The sequence below is a fragment of the Aquarana catesbeiana genome, linkage group LG04 (genome assembly GCF_042186555.1).
Source record: "Aquarana catesbeiana isolate 2022-GZ linkage group LG04, ASM4218655v1, whole genome shotgun sequence".
Lineage (NCBI taxonomy): Eukaryota > Metazoa > Chordata > Amphibia > Anura > Ranidae > Aquarana > Aquarana catesbeiana.
Genome location: NC_133327.1, coordinates 668,631,278 through 668,654,510, shown reverse-complemented (window position 1 = coordinate 668,654,510; position 23,233 = coordinate 668,631,278). Strand labels below are relative to the sequence as shown.

The 23,233-nt window shown below is 43.5% G+C and overlaps 1 protein-coding gene across 5 annotated transcripts in view; it reads right to left on the bottom strand.

The window, feature by feature from the left end:
• Window positions 1-23,233, bottom strand: part of SPTBN1 (spectrin beta, non-erythrocytic 1) — a 298,156-nt gene that overhangs the window by 39,637 nt on the left and 235,286 nt on the right. For all 5 annotated transcript variants that reach the window (XM_073628569.1, XM_073628572.1, XM_073628573.1 and 2 more), the window contains 5 exons: window positions 18,199-18,477; window positions 14,232-14,362; window positions 10,328-10,532; window positions 6,453-6,827; window positions 3,548-3,792 (listed from right to left, as the gene is read on the bottom strand). In XM_073628569.1, coding sequence (XP_073484670.1) covers window positions 3,548-3,792; window positions 6,453-6,827; window positions 10,328-10,532; window positions 14,232-14,362; window positions 18,199-18,477 — 1,235 coding nt within the window. The remainder of the gene's footprint in view (window positions 1-3,547; window positions 3,793-6,452; window positions 6,828-10,327; window positions 10,533-14,231; window positions 14,363-18,198; window positions 18,478-23,233) is intronic.

Genomic DNA, 23,233 nt, shown 5'->3' with positions numbered 1-23,233 from the left:
AGGGATCTTAGGTCCAAAATGGGCCTTGTGTCCCCATTTGGTTTCTGAACCGTAAACAGGTTTGAGTAAAACCGTGCCCCTTTCAGATACCGGAACCTCTACAATCACTTCTTGATGTACTAGATGATGTAGTGCCTGAAGCAATAAGTTTCTTTTTGGAGGATCCGGAGGGAACGCTGGATCTTAAAAACCTCTGAGGGGGAACCCCTCGCAACTCTAGCTTGTAACCTTGAGATATAATTGAGGTGACCCATTCGTCCTGAATTATTGTTCTCCAAATGTCCGCAAGGTGCAGCAGCCTCCCCCCCACTCGATGGAGTGGGGGCGTCCCCTCAAAAGTAGGGCTTGGTGCTGGGTTTAGAAGAATATTGGACCCAGGGCCTTTTCTGGCCCTGGAGCTTGCCCCAGCACCCAGTTGGCGACCGAACCGCCTTGACGCTGAGACATTGAAGGAAGCAGCCCCTGAGGTTTAAAACAAGGGACAGAAATATTTGTCTTACTTTCAGGTAGATCATCCTCCTGGTTAGGCCTATCGGGCCATTTGACCTGATCCTTTACGGACTGGCAGGTACCAATTGCTGCAACAGCTGGCTGAATAGCTGAACTGGCCAAAGAAAAGGAAGTCTTTAATAATGGCTCCAATTTCTTGTCAACAGGGTCCTTCAAGCCCTGTGCGTTATCTACCGGACAAGTTAAGTTCTTGTTTAAGGAAGAAACTGCTGCATCTACTGCTGGCATGCTTCATTTTTTAACAAACTTTTCATCCTTGGGATATAAAAGGAAAAACCTCTAATGCCCTGTACACACGAGCGGAATGTCCAACAGAAAAAGTCAGACGGAAGCTTTTCATCGTCTATTCCGATCATGTGTAGGCCTCATCTGACTTTTTTTCCGAAATTCTGACGGACCTAGAAATGGAACATGTTCTAAATATTTCCGACGGGAAAACCGATCGTCTGTATGCTGTTCCGACGAACCAAAAACGACGCATGCTGTGAAACAAGTATGAGACGGAAGCTATTGGCTACTGGCTATTGAACTTCCTTGTTCTAGTCCCATCGTGTGGTACGTCACCGCCTTCTGGACGGTCAGACTTTGGGTTGACCGTGTGTAGGCAAGACCGCTTGAATGGAATTCCATCGGGGTTCCGTCAGAGAAACCTTTGGAGTATATTCCGACGGCAAAACCGGTCATGTATACAGGGCATTAGGAGGAACAAAATTCCTGCCAGGATGTTCCCAATCAGCATACGCCGCCTGTTCCAACAGGGGGTGTAGGGGGAAAGCCTGTGCGGCCTGAAGAGGCCTCAGGGATCCCAAAGAGGACCAGGGATTCTCAGTTACCTCTGTAAGAGGTAACTTAAAGGCAGAATGAACCATTTAAGTCAGAGTCAGGATCAAAAGCCTCTGCGACTGAGAGGCAGACATCAACTGGATATCTTCTTGTCCAGATTGCTCGGAAGCAGACTCATCTGCCAGGCTCTCCACAGAGTCCTGAGCTTTAAGCTCTTCCCCATCCTCAACCCATTCCTGCTCCAAACTAGGAGTCTCCGGGGAGGGGGATCAATCATGCTTCCTGCTACCCTGCGGGATGGAGGCAATCATGCCAGCAATCCTGTGCTCTAACCCGGCTAGGGCCGAGGACAGTTCATCCTTCGTGATAAAGGATGAAGCAGCAGCGTTGACTGTAGGCACAATACCAGATAGGCGCAGCGGCTCAGATTGCCCAGAAGCCTCTGGTCTTTCAGGGGATACAACACTAGGGATATGACCAAGTTCATCAGGAACTACTGACGACATCGGTGTGCCCTTCCCTGTAGTGTTAGTCCCGCTCCTCTTTTTTGAAGACATTTTCTAGCCCAAAAAAAAAAAAAAAAAGAGTACTTGGGTGTAGTATTAAAACACCTCAGAAGGGAGACCCTTTAATAGGGCTCGCCAAGCCCCTATGTAACAATCCTGCTAAGCATCTTTAGCCTGCCAAGCAACACTTGGTGACTCACGTGACTCGGGTAAGGAAAAAAATGAACCGCTGCAAGTGTCTGTTCAGAGCCTGCTCTGTGTCCCACAGCTGCCTTCTGGAAGCACCGCATGCTTGGCCTATACAGCTTAAATAAGCTGGGTGTGCACCGGAACGCTCTGTGCGTGCGTGGTCGTCCGGCGAACAGGCATGACGTGAATCCTCATGCGCCCAGATAAAAGGCTACTGCACATGTGCGGCAAAGACGCGTGCGCCATAGCCGCAAAACAAACTGCTAACTGAGCCTAGCAGCACACTCTTGCGAACACACGTGCGCCCTGGTGAACCAAGGCGAAATGACGCACAGTCGCGCGCCATCATACAGGTAAAAAACAGCCAGACACAAGCAAAAATAGTACACTTTGCAAACACCCACAGCTAGCCCAAAACACCCCCTGTATGGTCACCGCACACAGGTGTCCAACCTCTAGCTAGCTTGACTGATTGTTACAATCACTCGGACACCCCACAATAATAAGTAAAGGGGATTCACTTACCCATCCAGGCGCAGGGCAGCTTGGAAACTAAGAGCCCAATCTTCACCCTCCACAGCAGTTTCCTGTCATTTGAGGACCTTCAAGGACTAGGTACCCTTTTCATGTTTAGGGTTCACTTCCTTGGACCTGTACAGCACCCTGCAGGAATACCATAGCGCTGTGGTGTCCAAGATTCCACTTCGCAGGGTCCAGCGCCCGGAGGCCGCATTAAAGGCAAAACCTTGCAGGATCTCGAGTCTTCTTTGTGAGGCTCAGGTACCATTTATCTAAGCATATAAAGCCTGTGTCAAATGGATCCGATCGGTCAACCCCTTGATTCATTTAAGAACCGTTTGTGGGACTAGAGAGCTCAAACAAACCGTGCCATCCACCTTGCAGACACTGGTAAAAAACTGAAGTGCTTCCTGTGTGGGAAGGGTTATATAGGGGATCACTTCCTGTCTGAAGACCTTTGGTCTACCAATGTCCATTCACCTGATGATGGAGTATAACCCAGTAGGTAATGAATATTAGCCTGAATCTGTGTCCCATGATGTATGAAAAAGAAAATGAATCCAGGGGTCCCAAACCCTTACAAACCTTGAGGAGGTGCCTTTCAGAATACTATGTTTTCACTGATCATTATCCATGTCAATCTACGTTTTATCACCACCAGATCTACCACCAGCTTTTCCATGCGGTTGCTATTGCGATTTTGGCCGCCGGGAACATAAAAAAAATATCAAGGTTTGAGTGTGTCTGGGGATCCCTTCAATGGGTTCATTATGAAGGGCAGCCTTGGGTTTTTTTGGCAATGTTTATCATAGTCACTGAGTAGATCAAAATGTGTACTCTCATCCAAAAATCGCCAGACATGATATGCTCATTTTAAACATTATTAGCACACAGATGTACACATCACACTGTATGGCCCACTTTGTTATCCTCTGGATTTTAGTTTATAGGTCAATATTACTATATAGACTGTACTGTGGGGTAATACTGATCTGCTTAAAATATCGAATATGCTAATACACTAAAGATGGCAGCTTTACCTTGGCTTCTCTTGGGCTTCGATCTGTCGGATGACATCTTCCATCCAGAGCATGAGGTCACGGACCATGCTGAAGAATCGGAATTTGTCTCCTGTGTCCACCAGTCGAACCCTCCTGCCTTCACAGGCATCCAGCAATGTTTTCCAGGCCTCCAGGACTTCGCTCTCCCTCTTTTGAATGTCATCAGCCTTGTCTCCTGCATAAGCAGCCTGCAACCGTGTAGCATCCTCCTGAAGCTGCCTCACCTAGGCGTTAGCAAGAAATAGTCAGTAAAAGGCGCACAACAAAATAGACGGCTTGTTCTTACACCAACAGAAAACATTGAGCCTCATATATGTATTGGATATAAACGCCATATCTGTTGCCCCTGTGGATTCAGCTCTGCACAGGAAAATGATAGAATTTGAAAGTCTAAATCTAATTAGTTGCTATGCATAGACATGGCATGTTTACACATTTGATCAACATCTAAGAAATCACAAAGTTTCACAATTTCAAACTTTCATCATCACTTGAAATATTTTTCATAAAAAGTTTTTTTGGATCACTATAATCATGGACTATTTTTTAAATGTTTCTTAAATGTTTTTATACCATGAGATTTATTGCATACGTCACATTATTGTTATTCGTTTTGAGCACTTTTGCACTTTATTTTGTACTGTACTGAATTTTTTGCACTTTATTTAGGTTTGTGATTATGGTTATTTATTACACTATAGGGATAGATATTAACATAGAGGGTGTCTAATAGGGATTTTTAGACCAGCGCTGCCTTTTTTCCTTCCTTGTCACTTATAATGGAGTGAACATTATATAAGCTGGCCACAATAAAAAAAAAAAGCAGATCAGGTTCTTCGTCCAGTCCTGCACAGCCTCAGCATCCCTTTAGTAGGGTCTGTACACCTGGGGGGACGACTGGTTGGATGCAGGCGCTGTTCTCGGACAACACATTTTTACCACCCAGCTCCTTTGATTTTTAAATTTGAAGGATGTGGGGCGGGAGGTGCCGACAGAGCCATCCATGGAGTGAATTTTGGAAGGTTCATTAAAACTGGACTGAAAATAGCTCCGTATATGGCCAGAGCTTGCTTACATTTATACAGAGACCTGAGTTTTTCTGCACAAGTTTCAGCAAACACACACAGAAAGCAATTGTGTTTCTATGTGCCCTAATCACACTAGAATGCAGGTGGCAGGTGCGGTGAGGAAACCTGCAGCTGGGTCTGCAATTTTTGCACTGCACCTCTTTGTGTCTGTCCATGTGTTTATATGCACTGCAGTCAATTTGTGACATTTCAGTAACGTTAAGAAGAAAAACGAGTGCCCGCGTTGTAAACACGCAAGGCACTGCCCTTCTTCCCAAACCGCATGGACACCAGTCCTGTAGAACTTCAACAACTTCATAGCGGGGCTGCAAGGGTTTATAGTTCATTTTGTCTAGAAGAGAGGAGAAACAGTTTTACTCATCTGACCCTTTGTTTCCTGGCAGACAGTGCAGTGCTCTCCCCACATCCTAGCGATGGACTGTCCCTTAGCGCCCTCACTTCCGGAGCAGGGCTATGGACTCTTATCTGGTCTTGATAACATCAGGACCCTAGACCACTGGGTGCGTAGAAGCTGTGGGGACTGGTCAAGTGTGGAGGATTGGGCAAATATATTTCCTTTTAGGCTGCTTTCACACTGAAGCGAGCAGGCGTTGATGGTAAAACGCTGCTAGTTTTAGCGGCGACTTACCATCATTTTAGAGGCGCTATTCAGCTGCTAGCGGGGCGCTTATAACGCCTGCTAGCGGCCGATGAAGGGGTTAAATGCCACGTGTAGGGCCGCTGCCGAATCGCTTTACAGGCGCATCAGCAGCGGTGCCCATTCATTTCAAAGATGATGCTTGCAGGACTTTTTTTTTAACGTCCTGCCAGCGCATCGCCTCAGTGTGAAAGCCCTCTGGCTTTCACACTGAGACTGCCGGGGAGGTGTTATTCAGGCGCTTTACAGGCGCTATTTTTAGCCCAAAAGCGTCTGAAAAACGCCCCATTGTGAAAGGGGCCTTATTGTTTTCCTAGACATAAACGAGAAATTAACCCCAGCAGTGCAGGCACAGCCCCATTGCAAGGGATAATTTTTCATTTGGAGTTGGGCTCCAAATCTAATTTTTTAGCTATAGTTTACTTTGCAGTGTCATTGCACTACACTTTACATTAGATAAAAATAAGCCCTTATAATTTGGCTATACAAAAGGCAAGTTAGGTTATCCAACAGCTATCCAGGAAAGGGGGCAGAGGCTGCACAGATGAAATCCCCTCCTCATTAACTTCACCAGTCTGATGGACAGGCCTCCTACCAGGGGCATTGATGAGGAAAAGCCCCTGCTGCATGCACACAGTATAGGAGGAGAGGAATTCAACATCTCCCTGAAGACGTTCTTTTGAACATAACATGTCAGGGTGGGGTGTGTAGCGGTGGCAGCCAGCATTTTTTCTGATTTTATCTGAATGTCTGTTTGCTTCAGGAAGCTTGTGAGTATATTTTTAATGTTTTTAATAAAGCGGATCTAAACCCACTACACTATGGGGCGTTTTCCTCCCTTGCCTTTTTTCCTGAGTACTGGTTGGCAATGAAAGGAAGTCTGCATAGATGAAGTGTCCCTATTCAAATGAAAGCAGGAGCCCAATTAAGAAGTGGAGCCATTTAAAATCTGTTTACTTGCCTTTAATAAATCAACCCCATAGTGTCTTGCTTCTTAGGGGTGGTGTGTGTACCACAATATTTTCTTTGTCGCCCTACATGCTGCTAGCTTCACTTATAGTGCTATATATGATCCACGCTGCCATTGAGCCTAACCGAATAGCATTCTTGGCCTTAGACACAGAGGCAAGACCATATCCAAACCCCTCATACCGCTTACCTGTGTGCCCAGTGCCTGAATGTCATGCTCGAATGTGGTGTGCATCCTTTGTAGTGTTTCAACCGTGTTCTGATCTCTTCCCAGCTCCTCTGGAATCTTCTTATGCTTATCCTGTATGCGCCCAAGGATCTCTTTAGCATCATGATAGAATTTGTGTAGTTCATATGAGGCAGCCAGTATCTGCGTTCTGGTGTCAATCAGCTCAAGGAGGTCTGCCCAGGCCTCGTTCAGACCATCCTTCCATTCTGCTATAGTAGCAGCATCGGAATGTCCAGAATTAATAAGGTCATCTGCCATGTGATTAACAGTGTCCACCCTCTCCTGTCCAATGTGCCCAGTATCACGTGCAAACTCTCTAAACCTCTCTTGCAACATCTGAAAAAAGAAAAAAGAAAAGATGAGATTAGAGTTTCAATGTTGTGCCAAATAATATTGCAACGAATCTAATCTTCTATGGTCAAAATGCACTTGTCAGCCATAAAGGTTATACTTTATTCCCCACTCAAAATGGCATCTGTTCAAACACGGGCTACCTGATACCACCGATAATGGCCAAACCTTGCTGATGTGGTTGTAGAAAGTCCATATAGTGCTGGAAGTGATAGAAGTGTATTAGTGAACACAGGAGATCCCTTGCTTGGCACAGGTGCCAGTCAAAAGAACACTTTGCATTTTCTCAATGAATCTAAAGCATTCTCTGATTGGATGAAGTGGAAATCCAGGGCAGTGACATCACAATCTCCACCTCATGCAATCATAAAACGCTTTGCATTCATTGAGCAGATGCAAAGAGTTCCGTAAATGGCTCCTGTGCCGAGCTGCCTTTTGTGTTCACTAAGCAACAGGTAAGCCACCCGGCATGGAAACAAGAAAGTAGGGGCAATCACTGTAGCAGCGGTGCTTATTACAGCAATTCCCAGCTTCCACAAGGATTGGCCAGGTATGACATATGGATACTTACATTAGTCCAAGCTGGACCAATGTAACAAAGCAATAATAGCCATACCTGGAATTCATCTTTAAGTCTTACATACAAAATGTTTTCTGAACACTTTAGGAAGTGGAAATCATCATAAACTTTCTATGACTTCTTTTGGTCACTCGAAAAATTATACTACAAGTCAAACGTGGATTTTTTTTTTTCTAGAATTATTTTACCTGTTGGTGCTCAAGTATAATAATATTGTGTGTATCATCTATATCTAGATAGAATATATATATATATATATATATTGAGAGAGAGAAACAGAGAGAGAGAGAGAGAGAGAGATATATATTTATATCTTTTCATGTGACAACACTGAAGAAATTACACTTTGCTACAATGTAAAGTAGTGAGTGTACAGCTTGTATAACAGTGTAAATTTGTTGTTCCCTCAAAATAACTCAACACACAGCCATTAATGTCTAAACCGCTGGCAACAAAAGTGAGTACAACTCTAGGTGAAAATGTCCAAATCGGGCCCAATTAGCCATTTTCCCTCCTCGGGGTCATGTGACTCGTTAGTGTTACAAGGTCTCAGGTGTGAATGTTGAGCAGGTGTGTTAAATTTGGTGTTATCGCTCTCACTCTCTCATACTGGTCACTGGAAGTTCAACATGGCACCTCATGGCAAAGAATTCTCAGAGGATCTGAAAAAAAGAATTGTTGCTCTATATAAAGATGGCCTAGGCTATAAGAAGATTGCCAAGACCCTGAAACTGAGCTGCAGCACGGTGGCAAAGACCATACAGCGGTTTAACGGGACAGGTTCCACTCAGAAAAGGCCTCGCCATGGTCGACCAAAGATGATAAGTGCACGTTCTCTGCGTCATATCCAGAGGTTGCCTTTGGGAAATAGACGTATGAGTGCTGCCAGCATTGCAGAGGTTGAAGGGGTGGGGGGTCAGCCTGTCAGTACTCAGACCATACGCCGCACACTGCATCAAATTGGTCTGCATGGCTGTCGTCCCAGAAGGAAGCCTCTTCTAAAGATGATGCACAAGAAAGCCCGCTAACAGTTTACTAAAGACAAGCAGACTAAGGACATGGATTACTGGAACCATGTCCTGTGGTCTGATGAGAAACTTATTTGGTTCAGATGGTACAAAGTACAAAGACAAGTGTGTCTTGTCTACAGTCAAGCATGGAGGTGGGAGTGTCATGGTCTGGGGCTGCATGAGTGCTGCCGGCACTGGGGAGCTACAGTTCATTGAGGGAACCATGAATGCCAACATGTACTGTGACATACTGAAGCAGAGCATGATCCCCTCCTTTAGGAGACTGGGCCACAGGGCAGTATTCCAACATGATAACGACCCCAAACACATCTCCAAGATGACCACTGCCTTGCTAAAGAAGCTGAGGGTAAAGATGATGGACTGGCCAAGCATGTCTCCAGACCTAAACCCGATTAAGCATCTGTGGGACATCCTCAAACGGAAGGTGGAGGAGCACAAGGTCTCTAACATCCACCAGCTCCGTGATGTCGTCATGGAGGAGTGGAAGAGGACTCCAGTGGCAACCTGTGAAGCTCTGGTGACCTCCATGCCCAAGAGGGTTAAGGCAGCGCTGGAAAATAATGGTGAAACTGCTTCGGCACATCTTGACAGCCGCGAGATGTCTCATAGCCCTTTACTGGAAAAGACGGGACCCGCCTACTCAAATAGATCTATATGCCAGAATCAAGGACATAGAACTAATGGAAAAAAATGACTGCTAGATTACAAGACAGATTGGAAACACATGATGAGGTCTGGGAAGAATGGCATAGACGAGAAGATCCTCCTTGAGCCATTGGTGGAGCCTCCTCCTCTTCTCTTTCTTTCTCTTCTCTATTTCTTTCTCTTTTTTTGTTTATTAGACGATGTCAGGGTCCATGTCTACATTTATATGTTGACTATTGCACTATATATGGAACCCAATCTAAGCTTTATACATCTGAATAATTGTTTACTGATGCTGGTTATTTGCCAGTTTTGTCGCTGGCATAGCAAATTTTGTACAACAAGATATCATTGTCTTTGTAACTTACCTGACTTTTTGATTAATAAAAAAAAAAACATTATTTGTAAGAAAATAATGGTGGCCACACAAAATATAGACAATTTGGGACCAATTTGGATATTTTCACTTAGGGCTGTACTCACTTTTGTTGCCAGCGGTTTAGACATTAATGGCTGTGTGTTGAGTTATTTTGAGGGGACAGCAAATTTACACTGTTATACAAGCTGTACACTTACTACTTTACATTGTAGCAAAGTATATATCATGCAATTGTGGTCATCTTCTCTGCAGCTTAGCCGGAGTTCAGACTGGGTTCACAGGTGTCGCTCTAGTAATGTTATGTAGTGGCAACGACAAAGCTTATGTGGGGACCTTCTTTGAGCCTAAGGCAGGCCATACACGGTTCTAATCTCGAATGGTTCAGCAGGAACCGTCCAAGATTCAAACAGTGTATGGGCAGGCTGTATGTACCAAGATGATCGATTGATCGACTTGGGTACAACATGCCGTGTTTAACCTGCTAGCAATAATCACTGTCTTCTTCCGGCGGGGATACCCTCCCCCACTGGGAGAAGACCATGGCGCGACAGAAGGGATTCCTGCATCAACACTATCTTTGTTGAGGGGGGAATCTATCAAATTTCTTTCCTGCAACCCATGATTGCAGGAAAGAAATTTGCTCCATGTATGGCCGGGCCTAACAAAAATTGATGTTTAGGCAATACAAATGCATAGGATCTAATCTCTTACATCAGTGTGTCACACTGCTCATTGAATTTTTTTGTGCTAACAAGCCTGGAGATGTAATATAGAGATTTAATGCACATAGAAAAGTAAATCGGTGCCTAAAAACCTAAATTTGAACAAAATAAGAATACGGGCCACTTACTGTAACATGTTCATAGTCCTGTCCCAGCTCATGGGAACCTGCTACAACTTCCCTCTCGGCAATCCATTGCTCCAGGTCATCCACCTCCCGGTTGAGTTGGAACAGCCTGTGCCTTTCATCCAGTTTTCCTCTCCTCTCCTCCGACAAATCTTTCAGACCTGCATACAGTTTGTCCACTTGCGACTGACGCATGCTGATGCGTTCGCTGTGCAATATACAGAAAGTGGAAAGAAGCACATTAAAAGGTGAACGCTTTCAAAAAGAAACCTGTGCTAGGGGAACTATGGAAGCTTTGTTCTTACAATACTAGTTGCCTGGCCTTCTTTGGTTTCAGCACTTTCAATGATGTAAAGCAGAGGGTCTCCAAACTTTCTAAACAAAAGGGCCAGTTTACTGTCCTTCAGACTTTAGGAGGGCCGGACAGAAGTTAAAAATGCATTTAGAGTAAAAAAATGCCCCATCTTTGATGACCGTGAAAGGAATTGTGCCCCATCATTTGTGTCATTGGGCCTCATTGTTGGTGTCAGTGGGAGGAACTGTGCTCCAATGGTGTCAGTGAATGAAATAGTGGCCCAGGGGCAGGATAAAAGCAAGAAAAGGGCCGCATTCGCCACCCCCCCCCGGGCTGCAGTTTGGAGACCACTGATCTAAAGAAAGTATGAAAGCCAAATCAAAGTGATGTCTGCACACTTGTTGCTGGTAAGAAAGTTAGAAACTATTGGTTCAACATGACAGCCAGGGAGAAGACTGCAATGATGATCTCTCAGTACAGTGTCCAAAGAAGTGCACCCTACAACAATATTCATAGTTTATTTCTTTCCTAACTTAAAGACTGCATTTGTCATTAACTTTCTTCAGTTTGCACATTACTATTGCTATTTGAATAGCTGTAATGTAAAATTGTATAATTCTCAGCAACATCCCTAGTTTTTCCACACCCAGCAACTCTATTTAGTAGTACATCACATACGGTTTCTAAGCCAAGATACATAAGACCAGTCAGTTTAAATTTCATAATGTACAATATTTTCAAAAACTATTAACCACTTTAGGTATGATCTATAGCAGTTTTACTACTACAGGGCGGCACCTGTGTGCTAGCTCATATATATATATATATATATATATATATATATATATATATATATATATATATATATATATATATATATATATATATATATATATATATATACACACAGTGGGGACGGAAAGTATTCAGACCCCCTTAAATTTTTTACTCTTTGTTATATTGCAGCCATTTGCTAAAATCATTCAAGTTCATTTTTTTCCTCATTAATGTACACACAGCACCCCATATTGACAGAAAAACGCAGAATTGTTGACATTTTTGCAGATTAAAAAAGAAAAACTGAAATATCACATGGTCCTAAGTATTCAGATCCTGTGCTGTGACACTCATATATTTAACTCAGCTGCTGTCCATTTCTTCTGATCATCCTTGAGATGGTTCTACACCTTCATTTGAGTCCAGCTGTGTTTGATTATACTGATTGGACTTGATTAGGAAAGCCACACACCTGTCTATATAAGACCTTACAGCTCACAGTGCATGTCAGAGCAAATGAGAATCATGAGGTCAAAGGAACTGCCTGAAGAGCTCAGAGATAGAATTGTGGCATGGCACAGATCTGGCCAAGGTTACAAAAAAATTCTGCTGCACTTAAGGTTCCTAAGAGCACAGTGGCCTCCATAATTCTTAAATGGAAGACGTTTGGGATGACCAGAACCCTTCCTAGAGCTGACTGTCCGGCCAAACTGAGCTATCGGGGGAGAAGAGCCTTGGTGAGAGAGGTAAAGAAGAACCCAAAGATCACTGTGGCTGATCTCCAGAGATGCAGTTGGGAGATGGAAGAAAGTTGTAGAAAGTCAACCATTACTGCAGCCCTCCACCAGTCGGGGCTTTATGGCAGAGTGGCCCGACGGAAGCCTCTCCTCAGTGCAAGACACATGGAAGCCCACATGGAGTTTGCTAAAAAAACACCTGAAGGACTCCAAGATGGTGAGAAATAAGATTCTCTGGTCTGATGAGACCAAGATAGAACTTTTTGGCCTTAATTCTAAGTGGTATGTGTGGAGCAAACCAGGCACTGCTGATCACCTGTCCACAACAACTCCATGACTGTTCTTGAATGGCCCAGCCAGAGCCCTGACTTAAACCCAGTTGAGTATCTCTGGTGAGACCTAAAAACGGCCGTCCACCAACGTTTACCATCCAACCTGACAGAACTGGAGAGGATCTGCAAGGAGGAATGGCAGAGGATCCCCAAATCCAGGTGTGAAAAACTTGTTGCATCTTTCCCAAAAAGACTCATGGCTGTATTAGATCAAAAGGGTGCTTCTACTAAATACTGAGCAAAGGGTCTGAATACTTAGGACCATGTGATATTTCAGTTTTTCTTTAATAAATATGCAAAAATGTCAACAATTCTGTGTTTTTCTGTCAATATGGGGTGCTGTGTGTACATTAATGAGGAAAAAGAATGAACTTAAATGATTTTAGCAAATGGCTGCAATATAACAAAGAGTGAAAAATTTAAGGGGGTCTGAATACTTTGCCCCCAGTGTGTGTGTGTGTGTGTGTGTGTGTATAATAAATATATATATATATATATATATGCAATCCGACACTTTCGGGTAGGGGCATGCATGCATGCTGCTGGCTGCTTGCTTCCGATGTGGTTACACACAGTGGAAGCTGATCAACAGGTGCAGGGTACTAGATGTCCTCCGGCACCCGCCGATCGTTAGGCAGAGAGATCTGCCTACGTAAACAAGGCACATCGCTGTTCTGACAGGAGGGAAGAGATGGAATTTGTGTCCCTGTAATGCAGGGAATAAATTCCATCTCTTCCCCTAGTAAAAGCGCCTCACAGTGTGTAGTAAAACACTGGCTAGACACAAAGTTAACCCTTTGCTCGCCCCTGTTAACCCTTTCCCAGCCAGTGTCATTAGTACAGTGACAGCGCATTTTTTTAGCGCCAATCACTGTATTAGTGTCACTGGTCCCTAAAAATGTCAGTGTCAGAATGTCTGCCACAACATCCTGCTATAAGTCGCTAATCGCTGCCATTACTAGTAAAAAAAAAATTTTTTAAATCCTAAAGGTTGGAGATGCTATAACTTTTGCGCAAACCAATCAATATATGCTTATTGGGATGTTACCAAAAACATGAAGCATATTGACCTAAATTTATGAAGAAATTCGTTTTTTAAATGTTTTTTTACTGGATGTGTTTTATAGCAGAGAGTAACAAAATATATATCACTTTTTTCTTTCAAAATGGTCTGTCTTTTTGCTTATAGTGCAGAAAAAAATGCAGAGGTGATCAAATACTACCAAATAAAGATTTATCTGTGGGGAAAAAGGGACCCAAATTTCATTTGGGTACAGCGTTGCATGTCAGTTAAAGTAACACAGTGCTGTATCACAAAAAATGGCCAGGTCATGAAGGGGGTAAATCTTCTGGAGGTCAAGTGCTGGTCAATAAGAAAAAAAGTCAGGTAAAAAAGTAGGCTCAATACAGCTGCATCTCCCCCCCCCCTACATTAGTCTCACAGCCTGCAATATGTGGCAAAGTCAAACTCCTTACGGGGACAGGCAAGTGATCTACTTTCTAAAAAGGTATTTTAATAATAATTAATATATTTCTAATTCATGGTCTTATTAATATCTTTTGAATACCCATTAGCTAAGCAACTGCAATTCACACTATTGTTTTCCTTCTTGATATAGCTGAGCAATTACAGAAGCCTCTTATTAGTTAGAATGTAACAGCTGACAAAGCCTTAGGCACTTCGATCGTACCAGACCGATGTGAACTGGCTGGGCCCCGATCGCCCTCCCAGGACACCGTATACAAAAAAAAGACAAGATACTGACCTCTCAGGATGTCCATCTGCCACCAATGCTCTACTGGTCTTGGAAAGCTGATGTACAGTCTCTGCGTAGTCCTCCACCGCCTGCTCCAAAATCTGGTGCTTCTTCAGCATAGACACAGCGCTCTGCTCATCCTGCAATACAACACCAGAGGTCAGCGGGAAACACGATCCGTGTAACGGGATCTCTGTTCTCCAGCAATCTGCCAGAACAGCACTGAAAATAAGATCATAAACGGTTTTCTTTCACTCTACAGACCAATTGCTCATCCTTTGGGTTCCGGGTATCCTAGTTCACCTAATTTGTAGCTTTTCTGCAGGAACATCAGCTGCGGCACCCTGGAAAGACGATCTCTTACCACCACACTTTGCATTTAGAAGATCGATAGTCTGTCTGTGAGCAGCTTAGCTGGTCGGTGTATATTTAGAATCCGAAAATAAAATTAATGGTCTTCCAGTTTTCTATTTCAAGCAGAATCCCCATTAAATGCAGTTTTTTTTCCTCTGTTAAAGGGACACCTCAGACTATTTTTAGCGATCACATTTTTTGTCGTCCTAAAGCTGCCATTTTTTATGGGACTTCTATTTTTACGTGACTGCTGTTCTAGTTTTTTTTTCAGTACACATTAAAAGATCACCTTTCGAGTGGCTGCCTGAATGTTAGGCAACGTGCTTAGTATCCATGCTAGACTACTGAGATGGGATCAATTGGGGGATAAACCCAATAGATTATTTACAAACTATACATATATATAAAAAAAAAAAAAAAAAAAAAAGTATGTACACAAAACTGTAAAACAATTTTCAAGTCAATAAATTCAAGTCAATAAAATCCCTTTACAAAACTTGACCTGGTACATGCACTTCCAGCGCGTTTCACTACGTTAGGAGCTTGCTCACAGGTTACCTTATGAGCTCCTAATGGACTGAAACACGTTAGAAAGCGCATGTACCAGATGAAGTGCCCCGTATTTTGGAGAGACCATCAAATAGATATTAAGGATCTTAAAGAGGAAGTAAATTGCATTATTTGTACCTATAGATAAACCTATAATAGAGCTGGGTGATTTTCTCCAAAAAAAACAAAACAAACAAAAAAAAAAACAAACAAAAAAAAAAAAACAACTCGATTCACAATTCGAATGAGTTTTTTTTTTTTTTTTTGATGGACACCGCGCCGGTCCTGAGGAGCTGCGGGCAGGAGTTTTTAGGCGAGGCCGCGGCTTCGGCCTAGTCCACGGCATCCAGCCTCGCGGGCTAGGCCGAAGGCACAGCCTCACCTAAAAACTCCTGCCCGCAGCTCCTCAGGAGCGGCACGGTGTCAGCGCCGGTCCTGGTGGGGGGGAAAAAAAAAAAAAAAGATCTAAAAAAAAAAATCGATTTGCTGAAAATTTGAATCGATTTGACCTCTTAACTCGATTCAAATCGATTTTTTCCCCAACCCTAACCTATAATAAGGCTTACCTATAAGTACTGTAAATATCTCCTAAACGGTGTACATTTACATTACATGCAGCTGATTAGGTCATCGGTGCATGCGGTCTGAAGGAACGGCCACCGGTGTGGTTCCTGCAGATACACGTGCCCTGAACAATGGCTCCTCCGCGCAGGAGTGACGCTATCGCAGCTCTGGCCGAGAAGGAAAACCGGGAGAAGATGGACGCTGCCTCCAGTGATTACATCGCATTGCTGGAGGGCTTCATTTTCAGGTAGGTTTCACAAAATATGCTAGTATGCGGTGCATACTAGCACATTATGCCTTTACCTTGCAGGTCCTAAAAAAAACAAAAACAAAAAAACCAAAACAACCAGCGGTTTACAACCGCTTTAATATGGTAAGCAATCCCCCTTTTTCCTTTCTAGTACTTAGGCAGAGACTCTGCGAGTGGCTGACAACTACAGGGAACCAGCTTCCCCGATCGGTAGTTGCTTGGGGATTGAAGCTTGTAGCGAAGTACTGGTTCTCGTTTATCAAAGAATATAGATGGCCTTTTAGGGGGAGATTTACTAAAACTGGTGCAGTTGTGCATAGTAACCAACCAGCTTCTACCATCAGCTTGTTCAATTAATCTTCGACAATAAAACTTGGAATCTCATTGGTTACTATGCACAGCTGCGGCCAGCTTCTGTGTGTGCACCGGTTTTAGTAAATCTCCCCCGTTATTGTAACACTTGCTTCACCCCAAATGCTTTTGACCCCTTTGAAGGAGTTCCTGCCATTCCCCACACCATTAGGCTAGCGATATATATGCATAGATTTCTTTGTCATTGTCACCATTTTCAGTGCTTATGCTGGCCATACATGGTTAGAGATCAAGAACAAATTCCTCCAACCACATAGTGTGTATGGAGGAATCTCCACAGTCCGCTATCGAATTCTGACAGCCGTGACACCCATGGCTGCTATAATATCTGCACAGTGACTGCATCTGATAAGATGTAATCAAGGGCTGATCATTTCCCACCCAGCTCAGGAGAGTTTTAAAAGTTTTTTTAGACATTTGTTGAGCCAGGTAGTGCTGACAGGGCAACCCATGTCTTGAATTTCATCCAGTGCATAGCGAGTAAGGATGAGCTCCTGCGTGTTTGCATGGTGAACGTGCCGAGCCCGCCAGGAAGTCGGCGCAGCGCTAATCACAATCAGTGAGACATTTCCCGATGTTCGGCTGCAGAGATCGGGAAATGTCTCCCTACCTGTGATTAGCACTGCGCCGACTTCCTGGCGGGCTCGGCACGTTCAGCATGCGAACACGCCGGAGCTCATCCTTAGTGGCCAGCTTTGTAAAGCAGCAATTCTCACTGTTTATGTTTTCCATCTTCCGGGCCTCCCTGAGGATCAAATTGCAGTCTCTAAAGTTTAGCAACTTGAAGATAAATGTGCGGGGAGGTGCCCCCGGAGGGCCGCGGGTAGGTGGCAGTCTATGGGCCTGCTCCACCACGAAATGAGGTGAGAAGGATGCTTGAGGGCAGAGCGTGCGTAGAAGGCGCTCAGCATAGGCTGGTGTGTCGAGCCCTCCACTCCTTCCAGCAGACCTGTAATCCGAAGGTTGTTGCACCAATTCCTGTTCTCGGCATCTTCTGCCCTGGATTCGAGGTGCTTCAGCCTCACCTGAACGGAATGTAGGGTGGCTGAGTGGTCTCGCTCTCTCACTGTTTATAGTGCTTAAGCTGGTCATACAGTTTTTTTTTTTTTTTTATTCAGCCAGAAAGCTGAACTAAAAAAAAAAAAAAAAATTAACAGATTCATTCATCCACACACAAGGTGGATGAAGGATTCAACCCCATGGGGACATTGCACTCCGACAGCGGCAGCAGTCGCTGATGGATGGCAAATTTTCTACCTTCTTTCTTCTACAGAAGTCTATGGAACAATCGACTTATGTTGAGCTGGGGAGGCCACACATTAATTGGAATTTCGATCAATGTATGGGCAGTAATAGGGTGGTCAGCTAGTGTGCTAATAGCTAAATGTTTTTAATTAATTTACCTCTAGGTATGTAAATAAATGCATGACCCTTTTTATCTGAGACTTTTTTTCCTTTGAAAGAGGTTTTTGTGATAGGTTTAGGCCATTCTATAATGTACTAGAAATTATCTTAAGAAATTCTGCATTCTTAAAAAAATTGGCAGCCTAAAATCATCCTTTCTATGAAATCATCCTGTTATATTTAGTGGCCGAGCTGCAATATTAGACATCGCCAGGAAGAGGTTCTTCTGGTCAATTTTGGAAACCATAAATTATGGACAAGCATGGACAACCATGTGGACTTTTGTTATAGAACCTATGTTAACTTTCCTCCTGACCAAGCAGAAGATACATAAACTGGAGTTAAATCAGTCATTGGAATGGCAATGCTCCAAAGAAGAACTTGGTAAAACTTAGTAAACTTGTAATAGTGAACACCAATGCCTCATATAACAACATCTATGTGATCAAGACAAGGGTTGTACTTAAAGTTTAGTTCAGTCACCTTGGCTTTCTCTTCCGACATCATGTAAAGTTCTTGCTCACTCATCCAGGCCTCAGCCTCTGCAGCATCAAAATAATACTGCTGAGCTTTGTGGGCTTCCTCCAGCCTCCTGTGCCTCTTCTCCGTCTCCTCAATGAGGAGGTTCCATAGCGTCTGAAGGTCCGACAGTCGTTTCTGCATGGCTTCAGGATTAAGACTGCCATCTTCCAAAATCATTTGGCTCCTCTCAAAGATATCATCGTTGCGGTGTTGGTGGCCTTGGATCTCCTTCTGAAGAGTCTATAAAAAAAAGAACACAACGTTATATAATGTCAAAAACACACAAAAATGACCACACCTCCAGAAGAAGCTGGTGCTAACTGCTAGCTATGTATAGTCAAGATGGCCACTTTGATTACATCAGGTTACGGTGGTTCACTGATTCTGGTTACATAACTACCCAGTTTTCTATGAAAACTAGACAATAGTCTTAATTCTGTACTGACTGGTAATCCTTGTTTTCATGGGATCCCCAACATCTACAGCTTTTGGGAGGTCATCAGAGTAGCGATATACATATTGCCTTCCCTCAGTTATTCAAGAACATCTTTAGGACAGGTCGAGTGGCAACCGGGTGCACTTCCTTCAAATGTCATATAAATAAACAAATGGTGAATAGTGACCACAATACACCGATTGCTTGTGCTGCTCTGTACTCACCATCCTTTAAGTGTTTGCCTGTGCCTTGCTGGAATAAACCTGTGTGTTGGTTTTACAATAGGTTGGTTCCTTTAAGGATATAGGCATGGTTCCGTGATCCATTAACTTCTAAGTGTTTGGTTGGAACAACAGAGGACCGAACTGGCTCAGATTTACCCCCCTTCATGACCAGGTAATTTTTTTGCGACACGGCACTGCGTTAGTTTAACTTACAATTGCGTGGTGGTGTGACACTGTACCTAAATAAAAATGATGTCCCCCCCCCCCCACAAATCAAGTTTTCTTTAGGTTGTATTCGTTCACTTCTGTTTTTTGTTCTTTTCCCTGCTATAAACAAAAAAGCCTGATAATTTTGAAAAAAAAAAAAAAAAAAGAAGAAAAACAATATTTTTTACTTTCTGCTATAAAAAAAAAAAAAAATCGAATTTCTTCATTATTTAGGCCAATCTGTATTCTGCTACTTATTTTTGGTAAAACAAAATCCCAATAAGCGTATATTGATTGGTTTGCGCAAAAGTTTTAGTATCTACAAACTATGGGATGTTTTCATTTTTTTACTAGTAATGGTGGCGATCAGCGATTTAAAGCAAGATTGTGATTTTGCCGCAAACAGTCGGGACACTTATGACACTTTTTGGGGACAAGTGACACCAATACAGTGATCAGTGCTAAAAATATGCACTGTCACTGTACCAATGACACGGGCTGGAAAGGCGTTAACATCAGGGGTGATTAAAGGGTTAAATGTGTGCCTCACCAGCGTTTTACTAAACTGTGGGAGGTGCTTTCAATACGGGATGGCATGGATCCACGTCCTTGCTTTGCAGGAACACAGGATCCATGCCTTCCCTACTGACAGAACGGCAATCTGCCTTGTTTACATAAGCAGACTGCCGTTCTGCTTCTGCACCGAAGGATCGGCGGGTTCCAGCGGACATCGAGACATTGATCAGCTCCCACGGTGGACAATAAGGCTTGCGTGGCCCCAACCCAGAAGTGCTGGATCATGTACTAGGTGTGTGATCCAGCACAGTAGAGCTGCCCTGCCATCGAATATCCAAGTAATACGATCGGCAAGCGGTTAAGTTTTAAGAGAAAATTGATATTGTGGCTTAAATTGATTAACTGCTTAAGGACCGCCCCACACAGATATACTGCAGCAGGGTGGCCCTCCTGTGCAAAATCATGTACGGGTACGTGATTTCGTGCACAGGGTCTGAAACATGCATGTCGCCTGCGACCCACTTCCGCTGTCATTGGATACAGCGGGAGCCAATCAGCAGGTCCGGCCGATCGTTCTCTGGAGAGGCAGAATGGCGGTTTGCCTATGTAAACAAGGCAGACTGCCGTTCTGTGAGAGTTAGATGGAGATCTTGTGTTTCTGCTAAGCAGGAACACAGATCTCTGCCTTCCTACAGTTACAGCATTCCCCACAGTTAGTAAGCACTTACTAGGAGCACACTTAACCCTTTGATCGCCCGTTAACCCCTTCCCTGCCAGTGTCATTAGTACAGTGCATATTATTTAGCACTGATCACTATATTAGTGTCACTGGTCCCCAAAATGTGTCAAAAGTGTCAGTTAGGTGCCCGATTTGTCCGCCGCAACAACACCAAAAATCGCCGCCATTACTAGTAAAAAAAAAAAAAAAAAAAAAAAAATCCATAAAAATATCCCCCATCTTGTAGACACTATAACTTTTGCGCAAACCAATCAATATACGCTAACTGGGATTTTTTTTTTTTACCAAAAATATGAATACATACTGGCCTAAGCGGATGCATAAATTAGAATTTTTACATTTTTTTAATTGTATATGTTTTATTGCAGAAATTTTTTTTTTTTTTTCAAAATTGACGCTCTTTTCTTGTTTATAGCGCAAAAAATAAAAACTGCAGAGGTGATTAAATACCACCAAAAGAAAGCTCAATTTGTGGGGGAAAAAAAAAAAGGACATCATATTTGGGTACAGTATTGCACGACCGCGTAATTGTTATTTAAAGTAACGCAGTGCCGTATCGCAAAAAATGGCCTGGTCATGAAGGGGGGGGGGGGGGGTGTGCAAACCTTCTGGGGTGGTTAAAACACAGAAATGTAAGCCAAAAGACATCAAGTTTCTAACCAATTTAGGTTTTACTAAGCAAATTAAAATGAACAGAACCCTTGGTTGGAAACAAAATTGGCAAAGCGTATAGGCTGGGTGACATTAAATCTTCCCTAGTCTACAGTTCTCACATAAAAGAGGGTGAGGTCCAACATTCCGGAGTCAGCGGTATTTGGAAAATTTAAAAATGAACCTTTAAAATTTCCCTAAACTTTCACAACTGAAAAAATAAATACTGTGTGACCAAAGACACAATCTATGCAGAGTGTTATACCATTCAGAAAGAAAGAATGTGTGATGAATTACAGAATTGCTCCCGAACCTCTTATCATACCATAGCTGAATACCTTGTTTTCCTATATTCATTCTACACAAATAGAAACAAAACAAAATCGCTCGTTCTAGGAATTTACTCATCACTACACGAGTTAAATGAGCCTCTTCACAACAGCAGTATGAGAGCTCACCCTCCAAATCGCACAAACGTCATTCATAAAAGGAAACATTTGTTTAGCGACTATAAACAAACATTCGGGGCGGCAAAGAAAGTCAGTCCTTTGAAACGTTCCTCTAAGCCTCCCTTTCTGCAAGTAAAAATAACACTGCGAGCACAAAAGGCCTCGGAGACATCTCGCAGAAAGGAAACGCGAAACCAGAAGACAAGGAAAATACCATCTCGTTTGCGCTTACCCGTGTTTACACATGGGTGTAGCCGCTATTGGAGCGAGGAAGGAAATGATTCAAATCGCATTCCACGGCATGAATGCAGCAAACCCGGGAAATGCAATTTCACGTGGCTAATGTTTTAACCACTTAAGGACCGTGCCTCTTTTTTTGAGATTTGGGGTTTACAAGTTAAAAACTGTTTTTGTTTTTTGTTAGAAAATTACTTAGAACCCCCAAACATTATATATTTTTTTTCTAACACCCTAGAGAATAAAAAGGCGGTTGTTGCAATACTTTCTTTAACACCGTATTTGCAAAATATTTACAAATACTGCAGCTGCTGACTTTTAATTGGACACTCACCTGTCCCTGGGTCCAGCGATGCGAGGAATCGAAGCCCCGCTCGTCCCCCCCCACCCCCTCCGCTCGTCGGCGCCGGCATTTCAACTGTGGGCGCCGGGCTGTGGCTTCACAGCCTGGCACCCACTGTGCATGCGTGAGCGGCGCCGTGATTGGCCGCTCAATCACCTGGGACCTGTAATGGGTCCCAGATGATTGACAGGAGGGAGGGAGCAGAGCCGAGCCCTTCCTGTGCCTGGGGGGGAAGTGATGTCACCAGCCCAGGCAAAGGAATAGGCAGACTACAAGGGACCACCTAGCAACAGGCATTTAGAGGTAAGTAAAAAAAAAAAAACATTCAAATGTTTTTTTGTTTTGTTTTTTTACAATTTTTGAGGTATTTTTGTTTTTTTGGGTGGAACCCCACTTTAAAGTCTGGGGAGTTTCCTGGCCATGGACACAAAATATCCATGTTTTGTTCCACAAGCCATTTAGTTATCACTTTTGCCTTATGGCAAGGTGCTCCATCATGCTGGAAAAGGCATTGTTCATCACCGAACTGTTCTTGTATGGTTGGAAGAAGTTGCTCTTGGATCATGTTTTTGTACTATTCTTTATTCATGGCTGTGTTCTTAGGTAAAAAATTGTTGATTGAGCCCACTCCCTTGGCTGAGAAGAAACCCCACACATGAATGGTCTCAGGATGCTTTACTGTTGGCATGACACAGGACTAATGGTAGCGCTCTCCTTTTCTTCTCCAGACAAGGTTTTTTTCTGGATACACCAAACAATTGGAAAGTGGATTCATCAGAGAAAACTACTTTCCCCCAGTCCTCAGCAGTCCAATCCCTGTACCTTTTGCAGAATATCAAACTGTCCCTGATATTTTTCCTGGAGAGAAGTTGCTTCTTTGCTGCCCTTGACAGGCAGGTCATCCTCCAAAAGTCTTCTCCTCACTGTGCGTGTAGATGTACTCAGACCTGCCTGCTGCCATTCCTGAGCAAGCTCTGCACTGGTGACGTCCCGATACCGCAGCTGAATCAACTGTAGGAGACGGTCCTGGCACTTGCTAGACTTCTTTGGGCGACCTGAAGCCTTCTTCACAAATGTAGTGGAAATGTTTTTGTATGGGATTAAGTTCATTTTAATGGCAAGGAGGGACTTTTCAATTAATTGCAATTCATCTGACCACTCTTCATAACATTCTGGAGTGTATGCAAATTGTCA